The sequence below is a fragment of the Hydra vulgaris genome, chromosome 06 (genome assembly GCF_038396675.1).
Source record: "Hydra vulgaris chromosome 06, alternate assembly HydraT2T_AEP".
Lineage (NCBI taxonomy): Eukaryota > Metazoa > Cnidaria > Hydrozoa > Anthoathecata > Hydridae > Hydra > Hydra vulgaris.
In genome coordinates, this window is record NC_088925.1 from 24,871,863 (window position 1) to 24,896,906 (window position 25,044).

Here is a 25,044-nt window from a genome sequence, read left to right on the forward strand (position 1 = left end):
ACATGCATTCTAATACATTTTAAATAAACACCATTTCTATTACTTGCAGTGTTCAATAATATATATTCATTACCATAAGTTGTGTTCAAATATCTAAATGTGGATGAGTATAGTTTAAGATCTGAAATAAATGGGGTATTAATGAAATATTTGCTTGTTGTGTTGAATTTATTGTAATAAAAGGATGCAACGAATATGTAAGTGGATTTCCAGTTTTATTGTTTAATTCAATTTTTAGATTAGTTTTAAATGGTAAATCAAGTGTAAAGTATCCTCCTAATTCAATATTAGAATGCATATTACAACCTTGTAAAGAGTTAGTATAAATTGGTCCACCAAGTGGAGCGAATAATAAATCACAAGCTATACTTCCTATGCAAAGCGTATTATCTGCATATATCCTAATAAATACGTTACTTGATACACTTCCATTAGGATTTGTTCCTTTAAATTCTAACCATAGTTTTCTGAGAATACCAGGACCACTTTTTTGAATAAAAGCTGCTGTTCCATCTGTATTTGGTTCAAGAGTCTGGGATTTTACTCCCATGCATGTTAAACTTGAATTTGGTACTATTCCTAAACTGCTAGAATTAGGTATTATTGTGTCAACATAGTACTTTGTAGCAGCATCATTTGGATTTGTAGGTTCTGCTACATTTATTAATTTGTTTGTATTCGTGTCAATATCACTGGTTGCATTATTTTGCCCATCTCTTCTAATAAATATACTATCAGCTTGAGATGCTGTTAATCCATTTGAAACTACTCGACTTGTAGTTGAATAAATTGTTGTATGTCCGAATTTATCAACAGGCATTTTATATATAAAGAAAAAAAATTACCATAGATTATTAATAATATTCTGAAAATCATATCCTTCATCTAGTTTTTTTAAAACATAGAGACACAAATGTCCACAGAATAAAGTATTTCCAAACTAATTTGTTTGTATTCGTGTCAATATCACTGGTTGCATTATTTTGCCCATCTCTTCTAATAAATATACTATCAGCTTGAGATGCTGTTAATCCATTTGAAACTACTCGACTTGTAGTTGAATAAATTGTTGTATGTCCGAATTTATCAACAGGCATTTTATATATAAAGAAAAAAAATTACCATAGATTATTAATAATATTCTGAAAATCATATCCTTCATCTAGTTTTTTTAAAACATAGAGACACAAATGTCCACAGAATAAAGTATTTCCAAACTGAACTCTATCACTATTATAATAAACAGAGTCTTTTAAATAATTAACAACTTTGACAGGTGGGGGTTGTGCATAAGAGTCAAAACTTAATTTTTTATCTCTATCTTTGTACCAGCAAATCCAGTGAAAACCATGTGTACTTAAATCTCCTGTATTTAATATTCCACATTCTTTTTTTTTGTGTATTTTTAGGTAATTGATCTCTTACAAATACACCTCTAAAATTTTTTATTTTTAGTTTTTTTGCAGCTTCTAACAATTGAAAATTTGTTAAAGGTTCATTAGGTAAAATTATCCCTTCAACATTGATAAGTTTATAATTATTTCTCATTTTTACTTATTTTTTTCTCAAAAAATAATTTTTGGGCTCCCCTACCCCCTACCCCTTGGGCTCCTTTACCTCTTTTCCTAATTGTCCTATTGTCTTATTTTCTTTTAGTTTGTAGTGTCCATATGCTAATGTGTGTATTCCATCTTCTAAAATAACTCTTTTATCGTCTTCTGCGCTTAATGCTATTTTATTGATCTCTTCTGTGTAAATTTCATGTGAATATGATCTTATTACATTCATTTTCCTAATATGATCTCTTTTATTTAATAAACAATCTTTGTAATCTTTATGTGTTATATACTTTTTAGCAACATTTTTCTTTACTCCTTTACATTTTTTGTTATCTTTTCCGTGTATTTTGTAAGAATGTAACTTTGATCTGAGTCCTACAAATTCTTTAATTTGTGCTACTTCAGCCTCATCTTTAAACATTCCAGTTACTTTCTTATTAAGACCAACTTTAAATCCTACATTACTAATTGCTGGGTGCTTTGGGTTAAACTCACTTGTATCAAATTTGTTTTCAATATCTTTAGAAATATCAGCATAAAAGTCTTCTGTTTTAATTTTGTATGCTAAAGAATCTGCATCTGTGAATAATTTTGCTCGATCAGCACATTTTTTCTTTATGTAATCATAATGAAATTTATACATTAGAGTTTTGCTCAAATCTAATATACACATTCCTAAGTAAATTGGTTTAATCTAATATACACATTCCTAAGTAAATTGTCTGTTACTAATCTAATATCAACTCTGTTTTCAATGTTCTCCATTGTTTTTCCAAATACTGAGTTGTTCATGAGTTTAAAAAAGTCTTTTTCAAAATCATTCGTTGCTTTAGTTCTAAGGTTTGTATTTAGTTCGATATATTCATTGAGCCATGCTCTTTCTTTAAATTTTATTCCTCTATGAATTTTAGTAATCTTTAATCCTAATCTTTTATATAGTTTTAGATTTTCATAATGTACTATATACTTTCTCTTATTATTCAATTTGGGGACTAATTTTTCAACTTTATCGATATTTAACCTTTCAGGTGCGAGAGGATAATCATTATGTTCATCATGTAGATGTTCAGGGTAATATAAATCTACTTCTAGTATACATGGAATTGATTTCCAGTTTTCTATTTCATTTTCGTCCATCCATTTAAAACCATGTGTTGGAAGTGGTTTACTCATTGCCCATCCATATAAATTATTAGCGTCTAAATATTGTATGAATGTTGATTCTTTGCTTTTGTCATACTCATCACCCATTTACTTATTATTAGAAGCTCCTAACCTATTGGATATCATACTGATTCCACCTCTTATTCCTTTCTTTATCATTAGGATCATACCGTAATCGCACAGCAGTTGTAATTTTACTTTTGTTTTCTTCAATGCTGCATCCCAAGCTAATCCTGGTGATGTATAATACCAAGCAGGATCTAATTTATAACAATTCATACAAACATCTCTAAAATTTTCAAAGACATCAGCTAGTAAAAGCACATCTGAAATGTTGTACAAGTCATGATAATCTCTAACTGTTTTGCAATAAAACTCATTCCATACAGTTTGTGCATGTGAGTATTCATCATTACTTATATCTTCATCGTTCAATTTTGAAAAGAATAATTCTATTGGTGGTAATTGGGTTTCATTAAATTTATCAACAGAGTCTACCTAATCATAGGGATATATGCCTTTTTTTAGTAATAAATCTAATTGTTTCCCGGAATATAATTTTCCGATATTTTTGCACTGATCTTTTGCTAAATACTTTGATAAAGCATCTAAACTAGAAGCCATAAATCTATAACTATCTAAAAAACGAAGCTCACGTTTAACTTCAAATTTCTTACCTTCTTTAATATACTCATCGACTTTAATTTCTCTAGAAAAGCTAATATACTTTTCTTCATTGTTTAGTATGCAACTCAATTTCCCTCCTGATAATTTCTTTTTAAATAAGTGAGAATCGTATCCAGATAAATTGTGAATTAGTACTGTAAAGAATTTTGGAATTTTATAATTTAAATTACAACTTTGATGAGCAGCACCTCTATATTTTCCTGTAATGTGACAGTGATCACGTACTTTATCATTATCCAAATCATTTTCGCAAATGTGACATTCATTTGCTGCATTAAAATCATGCTTGTTTTCAGTAGTAAATATCATCTTTTTTGGAAATTTATTCATATCACAAATTTTCTTAATATCGTCTTGTAAACTATTAACAAAAATTTGTGCAACATCATCTATTTCACTACTTGCAGTAAATGTGACTGGACTGCTTTGATAAAAACTTTCATCAAAACATTTAATATAATAACAGAATGAACTTGGAATATGTTTCTGATATTGTTTAGTATAAGATTCATTCGGATTGGGTTCACAAGTGTCAATTTGTTTGATAAAACTTTCAAAGTCAGCGTATACTACAAACGGAACTCTCATTGATTTATTGTGATTAGTAAATTGCATTGTTGAATTTGGTGGTGGAAGTTTGATACATACTGAATCATGTGTTTCACAATACGATTTATGATTAGATAATGATTCTTCAGAATTAAACTCTAAGAAACAATTTCTACAATAGTGTTTTTTGCAATGTTTATTTGATGTTTGCGATGAAAGTAATCTGCTTAAATTTTTTATTAAACAGTAATGATTCGTTTCTCCATTTGAGATTAATAGTAAATCTATTAAATGTTTGCGATCATTATTCTTTGATACATGCAAAATATGAACTTCTGAATTTTCATAACCATATACATTGACACTTATATCTGTATTGTTCTTCTCAAATTGTGTAATTTGATTTAAGGATACTGTAAATTCTATTTTATCCCAGTTTATTTTTTTAAGCTCTTTATCTACTCTTTCAGAATTTTTAGCTGTTGGATTTAATGCTCTTGCAATACACCACTTAAAACATTGATTATCTTCATTCTTTATATTAATTATTGCTTTTTAACTTTTTAAGGAATATATGATTTAGCTTTAATAGGATATCAATTTATTGAGTATAACTCAATAAAATTGATATCCATCTTTTCAACAGAAACAAATCTCCAACCTGATCCTAACTGTTGAAAAGATAAGGATTCTAAAATTTTCTGCTTTGATGTTTCATAAAACTTATCTAAATCTGTTGTTTCTAATACAACTTGATTACTCTTTCTAATTGGAGCAGATGTGATTATAGTTTCTCCTGTTTTAATATTAGTACACTCCATTTCACAAGTGAGAACTATATAAACCTTTGAATTTCTATTTTCGTTTAGTATTTTAGTTGCACTGTTTTTAGCAGCATTTATGAAGGATAAAGCATCGTAACCTTTTATTCCTTTAGCTGTAAATTGTTTTGTCACATTTTTAACAGCTGATCGTGATAATTTAAATTCTATCGGATTTCTAATTCCAAATTTTTGATACAACTTTAGATTTTAATGATTCAATATTTTCATTAGCTGTTTTTTTAATTGGTTCTGGAACATATGATAGAATCCAATCTGCAATAGAACTAATCTTTTTATTTCTTTCTTTTATAGTTTGTGTAATAGGCTGAAAAGGTGATGGATCTAAAATTGTTGATGATATATCTGGAACAGGCTCATCAAGTAGATACTTAATATCCATCTGTTTGTCTGATTGCATCTCTTCGTCTGATTGCATCTGTTCGACTGATTGAATCTCTGTCTGTGCTATCGCTTCTTTTAATACATCTTTACTCATTCTATAATAATATTTAATTTTTTACTCTCTAGCGATTTCTTTTAAATCTTTTAATAATACTTTTTTATTTTCCATTTTTATATAGCAAGATAATTTTTTTTAATTTTCATTTTCTTTATATCATTTTTCAAAATATTTTTTCTTGTCAATATTTCATATGAAACTTTACATATGAAATATTAAATGCATTTATATTTCTATATTGCAAGTTTTACTTTTATAATTTTTCTTCTTTTATATTTCAATCGCATTAAAAAATAAATTTATCTAACTTAGCCTTTAATATTTCAATAGCATTTGGATTTTCATATAAATCATCATATCCTATTTTATATATAAAGATTTTTTTTTAATATATTTTAATTTTTTTTTAAATTTTCAGAATTTGATATTTCAATCTTATAACCATTATCAATCTTCCCATCACGCATTTCAAGATATCTATCCATGACCAGTCCCACGCATTGCGCTATATAAGGATTTATATACTGTTTCTTCTCCTGTTTTCCATGTTAGTTAATTTAATAGTGACTGGTTTTTTCTTAATTGTTTTTAATCTTTCATATTTTGGATCTATTTCTTTTTTCTCTTCTTTTACTGGATGTATTCTAGGTCTTCCAATTGATCGTTTCTCATCAACATCTTTTACTGGATGTATTCTAGGTCTTCCAACTGGTCTTTTCTCATCAGTTGCTTCTGTTGCTTTTGACATGATTGATTCTTTATCAATCAACCCATTATCTACAGAAATCATTAACAATGTAACATAATTTTTAGATGTTTGTGAAATGTTATTTTTTTTAACAACTTCTGCAAGTTTTCTCTTGTATAATACATTTTTATTATATAAAGATAAAAAAATTTTTAAATCAATTCAAAAAAAAGTTAATAAACAACGTTCAACTTATTTTCGTCTGATTGAAAGTGTAAAAACTTATCCGATATTACAACAGCAAACGCTTCAGTATCTGCTGGAACAGCTGCATTAAATGTTGCTTTAATTTGTACATCTACTACTGAGGATTTTAATTTTTCTGATTGTCTACTAACATCAAAAACAAAGAGTGGGTATAAATCTTTATAGTCTGAAGGAGTTATGTTGCTTTGTGTTATCAAATCGATTGATGATTTTGAAATGATAAGTTATAGTCAGCAGCTGGATATTTTTCTTGATTAAGCATAATGTGCATATTTTTCAAGTCACAATGATCACATATGGAAGAATTAACTTCTTGATTTCCATCCTTATTTGTTTGGAATCCAACAATGATGTATCTTGGTTTTTCTGGAGATGTTTTTACGCTAAGTCTCCAAGAAAACGTTGTAGATTGTGGAACAGTTATAGTATCACACTGCCTTGCGCGAAAAGTTACTGGAAGTGTCACTTTTGATTCAATACTTTTATAAAGATTAACTCTCTCTAAATCTAATGGAATCACATGTGGCATGAACAATGATATTTTATCAAGATTAACTTTTCCTGCAGCTGCAAGAGCGTTTCTAAAAATTGCTCCAGTATCACTTTTTCTAACAAGAGTTAGTGTATGTTTAAATCCGTAAATAACTTTGTTGTAATCATCGCAGAATCCAAAAATGTGTCTTAAAGGTATACAAAATGAAAATGTTCCCTTTGTGGTTGGTTTCTGAATTATGTATGATTGTCGTACTGCAAACCCTGAGTTATCAGCAAGTACTGCTGTTGTTGAAGAATCTTTGTACCACAATTGATTTAATCCTTGTGCTAATTGAAAGTCATTTGGGTATTTAAGCATTCCTAACATTGTAGTTGCTTGACCTGGAAAATAAACTGACTCTATATTTTGGTTTGATAATTGATATGATATTTCACTGAATAAATGCATAATACCATTATTTGTAAGTGACACTGCATCTGCAGTAGCATAAGCTGTCCCATCAAGTTTAAGAAGTCTTCCTTCAAACAAAAGATAAGCCTCAGACGGAAGTGTGAACAAATCTTGTTGCTCAATGTTAATTCTTATTTCTCCAGTGCTATTTAAATTTGTGCGAGCTATTGGTTCATATTCATAGAATTCAAATCTTTCAATTCCATCATCCACAGTTGGGATTTCAGTAAAATTTAATATATCAGAAGATGCCATTTTTTTATATACAATATAAAAAAAAAATTTTAAATGGAAAATAAATATAAAGAAATTAAGCCAATCGAAGACCGCGGGCTTTTTTTGCTAGATCTTCTATCCTTATAGCTGTTGATTTTATTGAAGACCCCATCATTATATTATTTATATTTGGTGTAACTTCATCAGCTTTTTTATTTAAGTTTGAGATTATGTCATTAATTCTATTATTAATGACTGTATTTGGTTGTAAAACTTTAGAAGATGCTTTTCTAATTAATTGTTTTCCTTTTTCAACTACGACATCTTTAGCAGCTTCTATTGCTGATGTTGAAAGTTCTTTCCCTGCTGATTTAGCAGCAGTTATTGCAGTTTTTCCTAAATCGCTAGCAGCTAACCTCTTCAACATAGCTGATGACACTCTTGTTACATTTGATGATGGTGCTTGTTTAAATAAATTTATTAAACTGTCAAATATACCACTTCCTCCAACAACTTGCTTCCTAACATATCTCTTATTTTTAACAAATAGCATTTTTATGTACGCAATTTTTTTTTTAATTTTTTTTACTCATATTATCATATTCATATTATCATATTGCTAGATTATTTTGTATTGCTTTATACTGATCACGATTCATTTTACCTTGTCTTAACAATTCATCACAAATTGCAGCAGCTTCATTTCTTGATCCAGTATTACCTGCTCTCCATGCAGCTATGCGTAATTCAAGCATATCAAGAAGTGCAATAGGATCGCTAGGGAGAATTATTGGTCCTATTCCTGTTGCCTTTGATTCTCTTTGATACTCAAGCATTCTAGTTCTCTTTAACTCTCTCCAAATGGGAGCTATTATATCTTTGTATTTTTCACTCCGAGATGACTTTGGTTTTCCTGAATCAGTAGTAATTGCATCTGTTTGTATTATTATATCTCGATAATTGTGAAGATCATCTATATTATATATTTCCTTATTAGGATTAGACTTTGTTAGTAATTCCCAAAGACCAGGAGTACCAATGTATTTTATTCCATTTATATCTATATCATCGTTATTAATTAATATTGGAACTTTTCCTATAAAAAATTTACCCCCTTTAGAATGTATTCCAAATGTAGTGTCTGTAGACTTTTTACTATAAGTATACATTCTAAGATAGTCTGTTGCAATTTTTCCCAACTTTAAAAATTCATCAGAAGGCATTAGATCCTTCGGATCCATAAGAAGTATTTCTTTAGATCCATAAGTAAGTATTTCAGGATATGCATTTGAAAACGTAAGAGCAAATTGATTAGCTTGATCTTGCAATTTAGATATATCCTCCTTTATTCCAGATTGACTATCAATTAATGGCTTGTATAATTTTGACAAGACTATCTGCAAATTAGAATCTCCAATCTTTTCACTAAGATGATTCTGCTGTATTCTTTTTTTACTCTCTGATAATTCTTTTACAATCTCTCTTTTCAGTGTCTGTAATTTTTAAAAATGACATTTTGTTTTTATATAAAAAAGATTAAAAACACAACATAAAAGTTTATGTTGTGTTTTACGTTAAAGATTTATGTTTTACGTTATGTTTTACGTTACGTTTTACGTTACGTTTTATGTTACGTTTTACGTTACGTTTTACGTTACGTTTTACGTTACGTTTTACGTTACGTTTTACGTTACGTTTTACGTTACGTTTTACGTTACGTTTTACATTACGTTTTACATTTTAGCAAACTATTTAAATAATCAATATTAAACATTCCACAATTCTTTTTAATCTCAAATTCTTTATAAATGATATCATTTGTTTCTAATAATCTTAATATAAGTGCCATTGATAAAATACTTTTTATTAGTTTTTTTTCTTTGAAATCACACTCTAATTGAAGTACATATTTATCTATAATTCTTAATTTATACTGTTTTTTAACATTATTCCATTGTTTAAGTGATTCTTTAATGTCCCTTTCTACTCAATAAAAATCACTATCTTCCAGATAAGTTTATAAAGTTTATTTCTCTCATCATCACTATAAGTTGATGGTATCTGAAAGTTTCCATAATCACTGATAAATATAGAGTGACTTCCTGAATCAACAATAAAACCTCCTATTCCAAATCCAAGAAGTTCCAAATATTTTTTTTTTATTCAAATCTCTTTCATGTTTACTAGATTCTAAAAAGAACGGATATAAATGTTTCATATCTTATTATTTGTCAATAAAATGTTAATTGACTATTTTTTTATTAAACCTACTTTGAATTACTTTAATAGCTTCTTCTCTCCCTTGGTCGATTAGTGACAACTTTGTTTGTTCATCAATTTCATTTTTAACTTTTATTCTAATTTGCTCCATCATTGTCTGAAATTTTTCAAGTTCACCAAGTATTAACTCAAATTCCTTGTCATCTATATGCCCATCTACTAAAGCTTTAGAAATATAATTACTTATTGTATTTAGTTTTGAATCAGCAAGCACTTTAATCTTTTCATGCTTTTCTGCTTTTAAATTCATTTTTTTATTAACTTGTCTGCCTATTATTGATAACACACCTGCTCCTAATGCTGCACCTTCACATGCAATAACTACTGGTGCTGCAATGATTGTTGATAAAAAACCAATTCCAATAGTTCCAAGTGTCATAGTGCTTGCTAGTAATGCATTATCAATTGCAGAAATTATTTTTACAGCTCTATGATATTTTTTACTCAGCGTTATTCTCTTTTCTCTCTCATGCTCTATTTCTTTTTGAATCTCGCCAATTTTTTGTAACCGATATGATTGATCTTGGTTTTTAATAGATTTTTCTTCAGGTGCATTAGGAAGAACAGGGTAAATATTGTTATTCTCAGTAGGTATATTTGAATAAATGTTATTGTACATTTTATTATTGTATTCCATTTTTAATAAAAAAATAAAAAAATTAACAAAATAGATTAACAGAACAAAAACAATCTCCTTTTTTTATTAACACACCAGAATAAGATTTATTTACAATTGTTACTATAATATCATCAACAGACTCTGCTATTATACAATCTTGTAAACTTAACATTTTTAATCTAAGTTCATGTTTTAATGAAACTAACGCAACACCTTTATTAACTACTACACCAAACTTTAAAACTTTAAAAAACTTTAAAAGAATATACTGATGTGATAGAGATTTTATTGTAATGTCGTGTTGTGCAAATACATCATATCTTCCATTTATTAATATTGCAGGATGCTGTAAATTTTTATGTGGTTTAAAAACTATAGGAAATGGTTCCAGTTGTTTATATTTGTTTATAAATTTATGCACTGGCATGCTATTTGACATTTTATTATATATAAATTTTATTATATATAATTTGAAAATCAAAGAATCATATTTAAAAATGGAATATTAGCAAATGGAGAATTTGGTCATAATAATAAACCTGATCCTGTTGATGTATAACCATTTCCACTACGTAAGTACAATCCATCACCTACAGAACTTCTTTTACTCCATGGTCTCAAATATAAACCAGATCCTGCGCATGTTAATTTAACTCCTTGCCCCTTCTTTTTCATGTACACAATACCATTTCCAGCAATTTTATTAATCATAGTTGATCCAGCTGCTGAGCCTAGTCCTGAAAGCAGTCCTGTTGCAAGTGGTGGTATAACTCTTGATGCTAAAGAACCAAGAAACGGTAAAAGTGCACCAATAAATCCACCTTCTATTTTAGAATTGTGTACTAGTTGTGTTTTACTTAAAATAATTGATACAACAGTACCTTTTTCATATGCTTTTCTAATTTTATTCAATTGTGTTGTTGTTACAGCTAATACATGTTCACCATTTAAATCTGAATGTGATAACTTAATACTAGCTCCAATACCATTCAATTGGTTTTGTGAAAGATTTACTTTACTATTAGTATATTTACTCATTTTGTTATAGTTAGATTATTTTTTTTCTCTTATATGAAATCTAATAGCTAATTTTTCTCCTCGTAAATTTATCACATTTCAATCTTGATCAACCAATTTAGTCTCCATCTTTGAAATTGTTTTTAGTGTTATTGGTAAGTAAATTAAGTTTAATGGCTCTTGAATAATTTTATATCCAGGACCAACACTTGGGAAAAATGAATATATAACGTTTTCTGTTGTTCCATTTACATAGGATGATGCTATTATATCATTTGTTACACTTATGCTATTAATACTTAAAATGTTTACTATATTATCTGATTCATAAGATCCTGTTGAATATACTTGACTGTTAAAACCCAGAATAGATCTAATTGAATTTATAGGTCTAAGATCAACTTTATAACCAGCTTCAATATTTAAAGTTGTTTTCAATGTTTTATTATCTGCTGAAAATATAATACTAGTTTCAACTCCATTAATAATTTTACTATTTTCAGTAATTTTTTCCACAATATACTTATTTATATCATCAATCTCATACCTACCTTCCAGAATGTTTATATCTATCCAAGTCGCTCCATTATCTGAACTATATCTAAAATTGTTATTTGAAGAATCAACATTTGGAAAACTGTAGAATGTATCAAGACCAACTAATGCCATTTCATAATCTTTATCTTCACTTAGTTGTATAATAGGAGCAAACTTCTCTTTTATATGACTACTTTTATCATTCAATATTATATACATTTTTTATATACAAAAAAATTATTTTAAACTTTAGATGGAAAATAAAAATTATCTAATCCACTTCTATATTTTCCATTATCTATTTTAGAAGATAAATCTATGACAACAAATCCATGAGGTTCTGACCAAGCATACTTACAAAATCTTTAAACTCATCTTTGTTCATATCACTAGAAACATGATCTCTATAAATATGACTTAAATTCTTTGCATCTTGAGGAAATAAGCAAATTGGCATTTTCTCTAATAGTTTGTCTAGGTAACATAAAATAATTTTGTGCAAGATAGAAACAATCTACATTACTATGTCTTCCTCTTATATAATATTTTTCACACTTATTTTGTTTTGTTAATTGCAAATCATCAAATATCATCAAATTATTCTTGTTAATATTAAGATCCTCAGGATTTGGTACATCTTTATCTGTTTCAAAAAACTTACACTCCATATCTGCTTTATCTTTCAAATTTTTTGAAACATCTGCAATTACAAAATCTGGATTTGCATTAAATTTTTCTATTTGGTCTTGTAGCTTAAATAGTTCATTAATTATTTCTTTTGGCAATTTTTTTTCAAAAGAGCTTTTTAATATTTTGTATTCTGGTTGAAAAAGAGACTTTCCAAAAACTTGTAAATTATTATAATCTAACCAACCAGGTCTTAAAAGTAGATTTAATAATAAAGTAGTTTTTCCACAACCCGACTTTCCAACAATAATTCCTTTTATACTTTTTGGTAACAACTTGTTATTACTTCGCTTATTTTTATTTACTTTCCATGAATAATCTATAATATCCATTTTTATATATAAGATTTTTTTTATATATAAAAATTTCTATATATATAAAAATGTACTGTGTCAAATGTAGAAACAAAACAAATACACTAAACTTGCAAAATGTTGTGAGTAAAAACAATAGAAATATGCAACGTGGAACTTGCGCTATTTGTAGAACAACAAAAACTCAATTTGTATCATCAAAAAAAGGAGATTTAGTGAGTTCAATTAATTCAATAACTAAAAAAATAAAATTACCATAGGCAAAGTTCCCTGGTGAAATGCATTTACCTGGAATGAACTTTGCTGGTCCAGGCACTAATTTAGATGAACGATTAACTTCTACTGATGCATATAAAGAATGGAGTAAACCTATACATAGAGTTGATAATGCAGCTTACCATCACGATCTTGCTTATAAATACTTCAATGATACTGCAAATAGAAATAAAGCTGATAAAATTATGATCGAAGAAAGGGATTCTATAAAAAATCCAACAATACGTGAAAGAATTGAACGAGGTATTATAAAACCTATTATATTATCTAAAGCAAAGTTTCGGTTAGGTCTTTCAGACCCATATGAATTAGGTCTTTCAGACTCATATGAATTGGGTGTTAAAACTACTCAAAAAAACTACAAACGATCAAAGAAAAAGAAAAGGGTAAAGAATTAATTCTTATGGATCCAAAGGATCTGAAATGGACTGACGAACTTGCAAACGAACTTCATAAACCAGTTGTAAAACATTTCAGAAAAAGAAAAGTGATTGTAAATGGAATCGATGAAATATGGGCTGCTGATTTAGTTGACATGCAATCTTTCTCCAAATTCAATGACGGTATAAAATACTTATTAATGGTGATAGATGTTTTTTCAAAGTATGGATGGATTGTTCCATTGAAGAGTAAAACTGGAGTTGATGTTGCTAATGCTTTAAATAAAGTCTTCCATGAAAGAAAGTGTCAAAAAATATGGGTAGATTAAGGCTTAGAATTTTATAATAAGCATGTTAAAGTGCTAGGTGTTGAGTTATACTCAACTGAAAATGAAGAAAAAAGTTGTGTAGTTGAACGATGGAATAGAACAATGAAAGATAAAATGTTTAAGTACTTTTCTGCTAATTCTACTAGAAAATATATTGACATCTTAGATGAAATGGTAAATAAATACAACAACACAAAGCATTCTTCCATTAAAATGACACCAGTTGAAGCTAGCGATAAAAAGAATGAAAATATTGTTTGGTTCAATCTAAATAGAAATGTATGATCAAAGTCTGTAAGACCAAAGTTTTCAATTGGTGATAGAGTTAGGATAACTAAAAAGAAAGGAACGTTTGAAAAAGGACACACACCAAGATGGACTAAAGAAGTTTTAACTATATCACAAATTCAGTACACAGATCCTCCAACTTATGAATTAACTGACTATAATGGTGAAGAAATACAAGGTACTTTTTATGAACAAGAAATGCAAAAAACGAATCAAGAAATATTTAGAATTGAAAAGTGATTCTCAAACTCAAAAATAAATCATTAGTAAAGTGGTACGGTTATCCTGATTCATTCAACTCATGGGTTGATAATAAAGAATTGATAAGTCTGAATTAAAAGGAGTAATTTACTATTATGCGTAGTGAAATCAATAAGCTTAGATTTCGTTTACGCTTAAGTTAGATTTCACTTGTGAAATTGATGTAACCATCATATATTAATATATGATGGTTGAGATAGTTAATATATGATATGAGATTATGGTTAGGGATATGGTTGAAAAAAAATGAGCCAGAACGCCCTTTTTATACTACAAGTATTTATTTTTTATTCTTCAAAGTATTAGTTTTTTAAAATGTTAACTTTACTTTTTTACTGAGTTCAGTATATTATTACTTTTTAAACTTTTTTTTTGAAGATTTAAGTTCATTAGCAATTAACGACAAACACACACACATACACACACACACACACTCACATATATATATATATATATATATATATATATATATATATATATATATATATATATATATATATATATATATATATATATTGGTAGAAAATCACTTAACAAAAATTTTTTTCATTTAACACTGTGTTTCATCAACAAAGATTCATCAGAAATGGATGATCAAATTAATAAAACTTCAATTTATACCGAAAATTAAATTACAGGAAGTTGCAAATGTCTTAACTACTGTAAATTTTCACACATTTGTGGAACTTGCTGACACTATTATAAAAAGAATTCTTTAGAAATGATTTTTTTTGCTTTTTTTTTTTTTTTTTTTTTTTTTTTTAATTTTTAAATGTTTTATTAAAAAGGGTAGTTAATGTAAATATTATTTGAACTCATTTATTTTTATAGTTTTTTAGGAGAAACTAATTTTCGTGCCTACATTTAGAAATTAATTCCGATCTTTTCTTTAATAAGCATTCAACAAAACAACAAACAAGCAACAAAAGATCGGAATTAATTTCTAAATGTAGGCACGAAAATAAGTTTCTCCTAAAAAACTATAAAAATAAATGACTTCAAATAATATTTACATTAACTACCCTTTTTAAAAAAACATTTAAAAATGAAAAAAAGAAAAAAAAAAAATAGCATAAGTAACCATTTCTAAAGAATTCTTTTTATAATAGTGTCAGCAAGTTCCACAAATGTGTGAAAATTTACAGTAGTTAAGACATTTGCAATTCCTATAATTTAATTTTTGGTATAAATTGAAGTTTTATTAATTTGATCATCCATTTTTGATGAATCTTTGTTGATGAAACACAGTGTTAAATGGAAAAAATTTTTGTTAAGTGATTTTCTACTAATATATAATTGCTCTGTTCTTTTAAGAACATTGAGCACTCTATTGTGTAGAATACTTTTTAAAGTTGTTTAAATATATATATATATATATATATATATATATATATATATATATATATATATATTAAGCGGCATTAAATGTATAACTATTTTACAACTATTAGCTGACTAAAAACAAATTAATAATATTATTAACCTAACGACTAATCAATTTATGTCCCGTAACGATCCAAAATACAAATATAAACCGTAGCGTCTACTAAACAAATCGTAGCAAAATTAAACTTTTACTACTTGCCTGATGATTGTGGAAACACATGAAACTCAGAGTTGCAATATTAAATTTTATTATAAACATTAGCATTTAGCTAATTCCCAGTACTACGGGTAACAGTCACATATATATTATATAGCTCTAGTTAATCTATTGAGCACTCTTTTAAGTATACAATATTATAAATGATAATATAAAAATATTTTCTTTATTCATATATATACACTTACGTGTGTATATATATATATATATATATATATATATATATATATATATATATATATATATATATATATATATATATATATATATATATATATATATATATAATAATTGTAAACAAAGATTTAACAAAAGAAAAATATATTTTAAAAATGATGTATTATTAAAAAATGTTTGTATTTTTAGATGTTTGTTTTAATGTCTTTTATATACTTTTATACAATATATCTGGTCACAACAATCTTATACTATTATCTGGTCTGTACAACAGAATGGTCTATAGGAAAAAAGTATATATGAACTATATATAAAGTGGCACTATTTGATCAGCCATCTTAAAGTTCACTTTTTTGTTTATTTCTTCTATGCCTTATTAGTTACTTATTTGGCTAGATTATTTTTAGTATGAAGATAAAAATTTTAATATAAATTTTTGTAATAAAATTATAATCCAATTCTTTTCTAAATAAGCTTTGTATCACTGAGTGAAATTTGGTAACTTTGTATCACTGAGTGAATGACAGACAAGAGATTTATAGAGGTAAAAAATGAAGTCAAGAGTAAGAAGAATGGAGTCAGAAGAAGAAGAATGAAGTCTGGAGTAAGAAGAATGGAGTCAGAAGAAGAAGAATGGAGTCAGGAGTAAGAAGAAAATCAAAGAGAGCATAAAGTAGAAGACTCAGTAGGAGTGTTAACATTCATTAGGATAGTATTGTGATAATAGTTTCATGTTGGCCAACACAGAAAATCATAGATCACAGTCAAGTTTGACTGTCTGTTGTATATGATCAAAAAGATTTTTTATCAAACATATAAATATGTATTATTAAAAAATAATACCACAAAATGAAGAAGAGCATCTGTCAAAGACACCTTTAATAACGTGATTAGAAAGGAATGGTTCAATAATTATAAAAAATTTTCCCAAATACATTTTATGAAAAGTCTTTATAGACATTACCAACATGCTGAATTTTATTGTACGCTTTTGATATGCAATGATTAACAGCCTTTATCTTATCTATTTCATAGAAAATTAGGCAAAATATGGTTATTTGTTATTAGGGATTAAGTTGTTTGACTTTGTTGCAATGTATGTTAGTTAAAGTATCATAAACTCTACTTGTTATAAAGACTAATAGGGTTATAGTCAGAAGAATAGGATTATAGTCAGAAGAATAGGATTATAGTTAGAAGAATAGGATTATAGTCAGAAGAATAGGATTATAGTCAGAAGAATAGGATTATAGTTGGAAGAGACAGAGCTATCAAAAGATTTTTTCAAAAAAAGTAAGCTCAGATACCATTGTCTAGATGACAGGTAAGATTTTTCAAAATTGTTAAAAAATTAAAATTTTTAGTTATGAAGTTTAATTTCTCATGTTTCGCATTTTGACTTAATGTAACCAATTTAAATTACAAACTGCCATATGAGAAACATTTTGGAGAACAAAAAGAAGAATAAAACGAGAACTGTTGAAATTAAAATTTCCACAAAGCAAAAGAATAAATTAAAAAAGTTGTGATAGTCTCACTGATTATTACAAACTTTTTTAGAACTCTAGAACTATTGACTACATTTTTTTAAATTCATTTTTGTGATAATTTGATTTGATTAATTACTGAAAACAATTTTGTAATGTTTTGAATTGATTAATTAACAAATATATCTTGCACCATTATTTGTCTTATTATTAATTTATATGATATAAATCATTTATCATATATATTTATGTATCAAATTTTGTATATATTTATGTGTTATATGACAAACTGAAACCACCAATATTTTTCTAAATGAAAATGAAATAAAAAATAAATTTAAGAAAAAGTTAAGTTTACTATCATTTTCAAGACTTGAAAAGTTCTCATTTCAAAAATTCTTCAAACAACATTTTAGATTTTTTTTTTCAATAATAATTTCTTTTTCAAATATAATTTTATTATCTGTATCTCCTCATTCTGAGCCATAAAGACTGTTAGATTCAAATTTTCACCACTTAGATTTTTTTTTCAAAAAAAATTTTTTAAGCTTGAATTATTGTTTTCCAAGAACAAAACAAATTTAAAGTTGATTAGAACAGTAAAGTAATTTAAGTTTTTAAAAAGTAAATTAAAATGATAAAATCCAATATATTTGTCTATAAAGTTATTAGAAATATATAGATTAGTGGTAAATATGGCTTATTTAAAAAAGGTAAATGTTCAAAATTATTATCAATATTACAACATAGCAACTGTATATAGATACCGTAAAAAACAGTACAACTTTTTATTAGCTTTTTTAAGTGTTATTTAAACAATTAAAAAAACAAATAAAAACAAATATTTAACTCTTACTAATTAATACAGTATTGTGCAAATTAATTGCATCAAACATTTTTTTGTTATTTTTTGTTTTATTCTAATTTTCTATAATTTAACTTCGATTAGAAGGATAAGTAAATTTAAAAAAGTAAATAAACAAAAATGGGCACTACACCAAGAAAAAGATCTAAAATATTAACTTTACATCAGTATTCTGATAAATCTCAACAAGGAACAGTCACATTATGTTCAGAAAACCAATATACAGTTAGCTGGGTTAAGAAGTATTACTTTGCAACAGGCACCATTAGGTCAAGGAAAATGTGGTTGAAAACAAAAGACCTCAGTGAGAGATGACCGATATCTGATGCTGGAGAGAATCAAAAATTCAAAGAAGACAGCTGAACAACTATTGAATGATTTAGCTACCCATGTCTGCTCAAGTACTGTGTGGAGGCAATTAATAGCTCTTAAAAGGTTTGCTAGAAAACCTTCTAAAAAACCATTACTTACAGATGCCATAATGAAGAAGCATTTTTTATGGGCAAAGGAATACAAAAAATGGACTAATGAACAATAGGGAAGGGTATGAAAAAATGTTAAATTTACAGTTATTATATTTATATATTTGATTAACTGTACTATTTAAAAGCTGAAGATAATAAATTGAAGTGACTTGATAATTGTTAAGTTATTAATTTAATTGCATACTTGATAATTGTTAACTTGTTTATTAATTGGTTGTAGGCTTATTTTTTACATTTTGAAGCGCAATACCAACAATCTCTGTTCTCTGCTGTTGAACCAGGAGTACTCTACCCAGTTACTGGCATGATGAACGCTGACACTTACATAGAGGTTCTGCAAACACATTTAATTCAGATGTTAAAAATGTTTCCAAATGGAAACATAATATTTCAGCAGGATTAAGCCACATACCATACATCTAAAGACGTCTGCAAATTCATGGTAGAAAATATTCTACCATGAATTTGCAGTGGCCTGGCGACTCTTCAGATCTCGATCTAATTGAGATTTTGGACAATTGTAAAGTAAAAGACTATGAATACATGACTTCACAACTAAAACTATGCTTACCACCACTATCCTTCAAATTTGGTTTGAAGACTCAAAAATTTGGAAGATTCTATGATAAGTAGTGCGCAAAAAAGCGTAGCAGCACTAGGAGGACACAAATTATTAGTGCATAAGTTTTTATTATTGGAGAAAGAAATTTAAATTTCTAGAATTTAAGAAAATTAAAATTCCTGGATTTTTTGAGTTTTTGGTTTTGCAATGTAAAATCAATAAAAAGTAAGAACAAGAAAGAAAAAATATTTCGTATCATTCAATAATAATAGACAACAACTTTTTATTCAAATCAATATCAAATAAATCAGCAAAAATTTATGTTTACACATTAATATGATTAATATAACTCTTTAATATCAAAAAGTATATTTAGATTAAGTACAATGAGGAGTTTCAAATCATCTAAAAAAAATCTACTCAATAAATATATTGTTATAAATAAAAAATATAACTATAATAAAAATTACAACATAACCATATATTTTACAATTGTAATAATATAAAATTACAAATAGTATTAAATAAAAAACTAATTTTTTTTTTTTATTTTAGAATTATTTTAAAGATTTTTGGAATGTATTTGATATGTTAATCGTATTTGGTGGACTATTAGATTTTGTGATTAAAACCTTTTTTGTAAGTACAACTTTATTTGTAAAAAGATTTTTTACATATACAGGGGTTCCAAAAGTTCGTGGAAGGATTTTAAATAAAATGAAGCAAAAAATCTATTTTCCTTTTCAATCTGCCTTAAGTTGAATACACTTATTAGATATATGAATTAATTTTTCTATGCCATCATATAAGTATTTTTTATCTTTTGCTTCAAAATGAGCCGAAATTGCTTCCTTTACCTCATTGTCATTGGAAAATTTCCTTCCCTTTAAGTCTTTTTTCAAATTAGGGAACAAATAAAAATGGCGTCAGATTTGGACTGTAGTGTGGGTGTACCAGTGATTTAAAGCCATGTGTGCGCAGAGCAGGGATTGCAACTCTGCTCTTGGGAACCCATGCATTGTCTTGCAAGAGCAACACTCCCTTGGTCAATTTTTCTAAACATTTTTCCTTGATGGCCTTCTTTAATTTTTCTAATATCGTTGCATTGTATTCTCTGGTTGTGCTCCTTCCCTTTTCTTTGTAGTCAATGAGTAATATATCTAATAAAATATCCCCTCACAATCCCAAAAAACAGTAGCCATCAACTTTCCAGCCAACTCCGACACTCAAAATTACTTAGGCAGTGGTGTCCTCTTTTTATGCCATTGCATGGGCTCTTGTTTGGACTTAGGTTCAAAGTGATGAACCTATGTTTCGTCTCCGGGAACAATTTGTTCTAAAATCTGTGCAGGTTTGTCTCCACACAACTCTAAAAATTGTTTTGCTGCATTAATGCGCTGTTGTTTCTGAAGAGGCATGAGTATTCTTGGTACTCATCTTGCACTGACTTTTGTCATACCCAGGTGGTCATGTAGGATTTGTAAAGTGTTGTTATCAGATACTCCAACTAACTTTTTCAACCAAGTCTGATGTGGTAGCTGTGGTAGCTGATGTGGTAGTTTAATTGGCTTTGTTGAGTGGAAATCATCTTCAATTAACTCCTAACAACGTTTAAAAAAACTATGCCACTTGTAAATCATTGATTTACTAGGACATTGTTTTCCATGAATGGTTTCCATTTCATTTAAAATGGTCTTAGCGTTCTTTCCTTTGCTTGGTAAGAAACTTTATCACAGCATGTTGTTCAATTTTCTCAATAATTTCAGTTTTCTTCCGGATTGACTTGTTTAGCAGGCAATTGTTTATAAAGAAATAATGCGTCAGAGCTGAAACAAAAATTTTTATACTAATGATGAGTCACTAATTAGTATGTCTCATAGTGACTGCACCTATCCCCACTCCATACCTCCATTCCACAAACTTTTGGACCCCCCCCCTGCATACATTTTATATATACATAATATAAAATTGACTTTAAAGTTAAATTTTTATAGCTACCTTTTCCGGTCATCTAAGGTAAAGTTTTTGTATTTTTTGCATTCATTTTTACTGTAATATTTTATGACCGAGAGATAATCCAAAATTATAGGGTGTAGCCCTCCTATCAAAAATCCATCAAAAAGAGTTCAATACACAGTGGTTCAAAAGTGACATTTTCTAAACAAAACCATTATTTTATAAACTTTTATTAGAAACAGATTATTTTATTTAAAAACTGCAGAAAAAATAACATTCGTTTTCAAAAAACTTTAAATGTTAAAAACAATGTTGACAGACGAAGCTCTCTGTTATAAGTTAGTACAATATTTTTCTACAGGAAAGATAGACATACATTTTTCTAAAGCAAATTTAGGAAATATCTGCCACAACAGTTTACAACAGCAGAAACTATCATTTATCTCTATATGAGTGATTAGATGTTTTACAGATGGCATTCTTTGAATATTTCTTTTAATTGTTAAATGGATAGTTCAAGTATATTTCCACATTTGGTATGAAATAAAAGCGAAAAACTGTATTGGATATGGCCTAGGTCACATACTAACACTGTTGCAATTACTGAAAAAACAAGATAATGAAGTTCAAGTTGTTGCCACACAATACATTTTAATTGAAGTTTATTTTTCCACTTGGAATCATTGATTTTAATCTTTTTTTCAAGCTCAGATAAAGACTCAAGAACATTTGCAAATCGAAAATCAAAAGTTTCGAAAGTATGATGTACCCTAATATATATGTATAATTGTATAAATATATGTCTATATTTATACAATTAAAAATATAAATTACCTAATGTTACTTATACTTTAATATATATATATATATATATATATATATATATATATATATATATATATATATATATATATATATATATATATGTATATATATATATATATATATGTATGTATATATATATGTATATATATATATACATGTATATATATATATATATATATATATATATATATATATATATACAATGTGTAATATATATATGCATATATATATATATATGCATATATATATATATGTATATATATATGTATATATATATATATATATATATATATATATATATATATATATATATATATATATATGTATATATATTTTTTTTTTGGTCAAATTTTCACTTTTTTATAATGTCAATGATTTTATGATTTTTTTTTTTGTCATCATTTGTTTTAATGATAGACACAAGTAAAGTTTGACACAAGCATTTTTCGTTTGTTTCGTGCATTAAGATTGATTAAGTTACTTAGAAGAAGTCGTTCATTACGTATTTTACTTTGGACATTTTTGAAGTCATTTCAGGTAAACTTAAGTTTTTTTAGATTTCATTTTTCTTTACTAAATTTTCCACTATTTTTATTAAATTATCATTATTTTTTGTATTTGTTTATTTGTTATAGAATTAATTATTTTTAAATTATAATTTAGGCATTGCCTTATGTTGGTATGCTTATTTTTCTATTGTTTTTTGTATATGCTATTATTGGAATGCAGGTAAATTTTTTGTCTTTAAGTAATTAAAAAGTTTATTTCGTTATTTTAAATTTGTTTTAACTTACATATTTTTAAAAATTTTTAAAAACATATTGTTTTAACTTTTTTTTTTATTTGTATAAGTAATAATTATTGCTAATTAATTAATTACGTTGGTAACCACAACAGAAAGAACATAGATGCGTAGATAGTTTTGATAGATATATGCATATATGAATATAACCCAATTGTTGCTAAAGTATTGACTTTCGCAATTCTGTGATTTACATTTGACTTAAATACAACAGTGTTTTTTACAAATTTTTATTACGTGCAGATATTGTTGTCTTTTATTAAATTAATTTACTCTTAATAATGCTGCTAGCAACCACTATTAAAGTTGAAAGTTACCAGAAGCAAAAAACACTTAAAGAGCATGGAAACGATTTACAGAAGAATTAAAAAAATGTAAAATGATGAGTCAGAAAAACATAAAGACATGAGAGAATTACATTGATGTTCAAAGGGAAAAAACTAGATAAATAAAAGTTTTATACTTTTATACTATGAAGGAACAGATACTGTAAAAGGATACAACTTTGCTGAATGATGAGTAATCCCGGACTGAGTTTTGGTCATTGTAACAAGATTTTGTTTGAGCAACAACTATGATTTATAGTATTTGTAGAAAAACATGTTGTTTTTATAATACAATTTGTAGAAATGCACTGAAAAAAGTTATTAGCTAAACTTAAATTAGAAAAAAATTAAAAAAATAATAATGAAAAAACAAACAATTTCTTACAAAAAAGGAAATGTATTAGCACTAAAAAAAGACTCAAACTTAAAGTGAAAATGACTTTTTGTTATGTTTTTTAATTGTGGCTAAAATAAATTACTTAAAAATTTATCTTTTGAAGCGTTTTATTAAAGTTATGCAAAATGCTTTTACAAATTTCTTCTAATGATTGTTTAATGAATGAACAAGTTTTATTCAAACTTTTAAAAAGTGTTATATATATTATTTTTGAATTGTATAAACATTTTTTTTTTTTTTAAAGTTGCAGGAAAAAGGTTGTTTAAAAAAGTACTACTGTCTATTTAAAATAGTAACTTTTAATTATTTCATGCTCTGATTAGTTAGTAAAAAAAAAGAAGATTTTTTAACAATTCTTTGTGAAATAGAAACAAAAAAAATAAAGCAATTAAATAACTCCATTACAAAATACATGCCTACATAAAAAAAATTTAAATATAACATTATTTGTTAATTTAAACAAAATTACTATAATTAATTTTTTATTTTGTTTAAAGCTTTCGCGTAAAATAAAAAGATCAATGATTAAAAGTTTTTGATATTGTAGCAATTTTTTTCGTAGTATTTATATTGTTAAAACATCAAAAATGCCATGGTCAAATTGTAAAGAAAAAAAATATAAGCGTGGTCAGTTACAGCGTTTGATCGCACTCCACTTCTGTCTGCTTGCTGTAGTATTTTTGAAAAGTCAAGAAAATAAAAAGGTGTGAGATTCAAAGCATTAACTTTTTTTTTGAATAATTTTGAGTTTCAAATTATTACCATTTAAGGAAAAAAACATGCATCTTTAAAAATGTTAGCAATCACTGCTTTATTAAGGGGTCTCATGGATTAGAATCTTAAATTCAAATCTTAAAGATTTTTAAATTCAAATCTTAAAGATTTTTAAATTCAAATCTTAAAGATTTTTAAATTCAAATCTTAAAGATTAAATAATCTTGAATTCAATCTTAAATTCAGTATTTTATATTCAGAATCTTAAATTCAGAATCTTAAATTCAAATCTTAAAGGTTCACAGAATCTTAAAATCCATTAAAACAGAAAATGGTTAACTAAAAATCATATTTTCCTGAATGAATAGAAATCCGGATACATTATTTTTCATCCATTATATTTCAAATTAAATAGAGAAGTTCTTCCATCAAAATATTTGAACTATATTGGAGTATATTTCGAAAAAAAACTAGATTGGAATAATCAGCTGAGTCCT

At 26.7% G+C, this 25,044-nt stretch overlaps 1 protein-coding gene across 1 annotated transcript in view; it reads left to right on the forward strand.

Moving 5' to 3' along the window:
• LOC105847844 (voltage-dependent P/Q-type calcium channel subunit alpha-1A) overlaps positions 1 to 25,044 on the forward strand; it is a 240,515-nt gene that overhangs the window by 191,008 nt on the left and 24,463 nt on the right. The window contains exons 30-32 of the mRNA XM_065799676.1: positions 20,083 to 20,166; positions 22,726 to 22,845; positions 22,972 to 23,037. Coding sequence (XP_065655748.1) covers positions 20,083 to 20,166; positions 22,726 to 22,845; positions 22,972 to 23,037 — 270 coding nt within the window. The remainder of the gene's footprint in view (positions 1 to 20,082; positions 20,167 to 22,725; positions 22,846 to 22,971; positions 23,038 to 25,044) is intronic.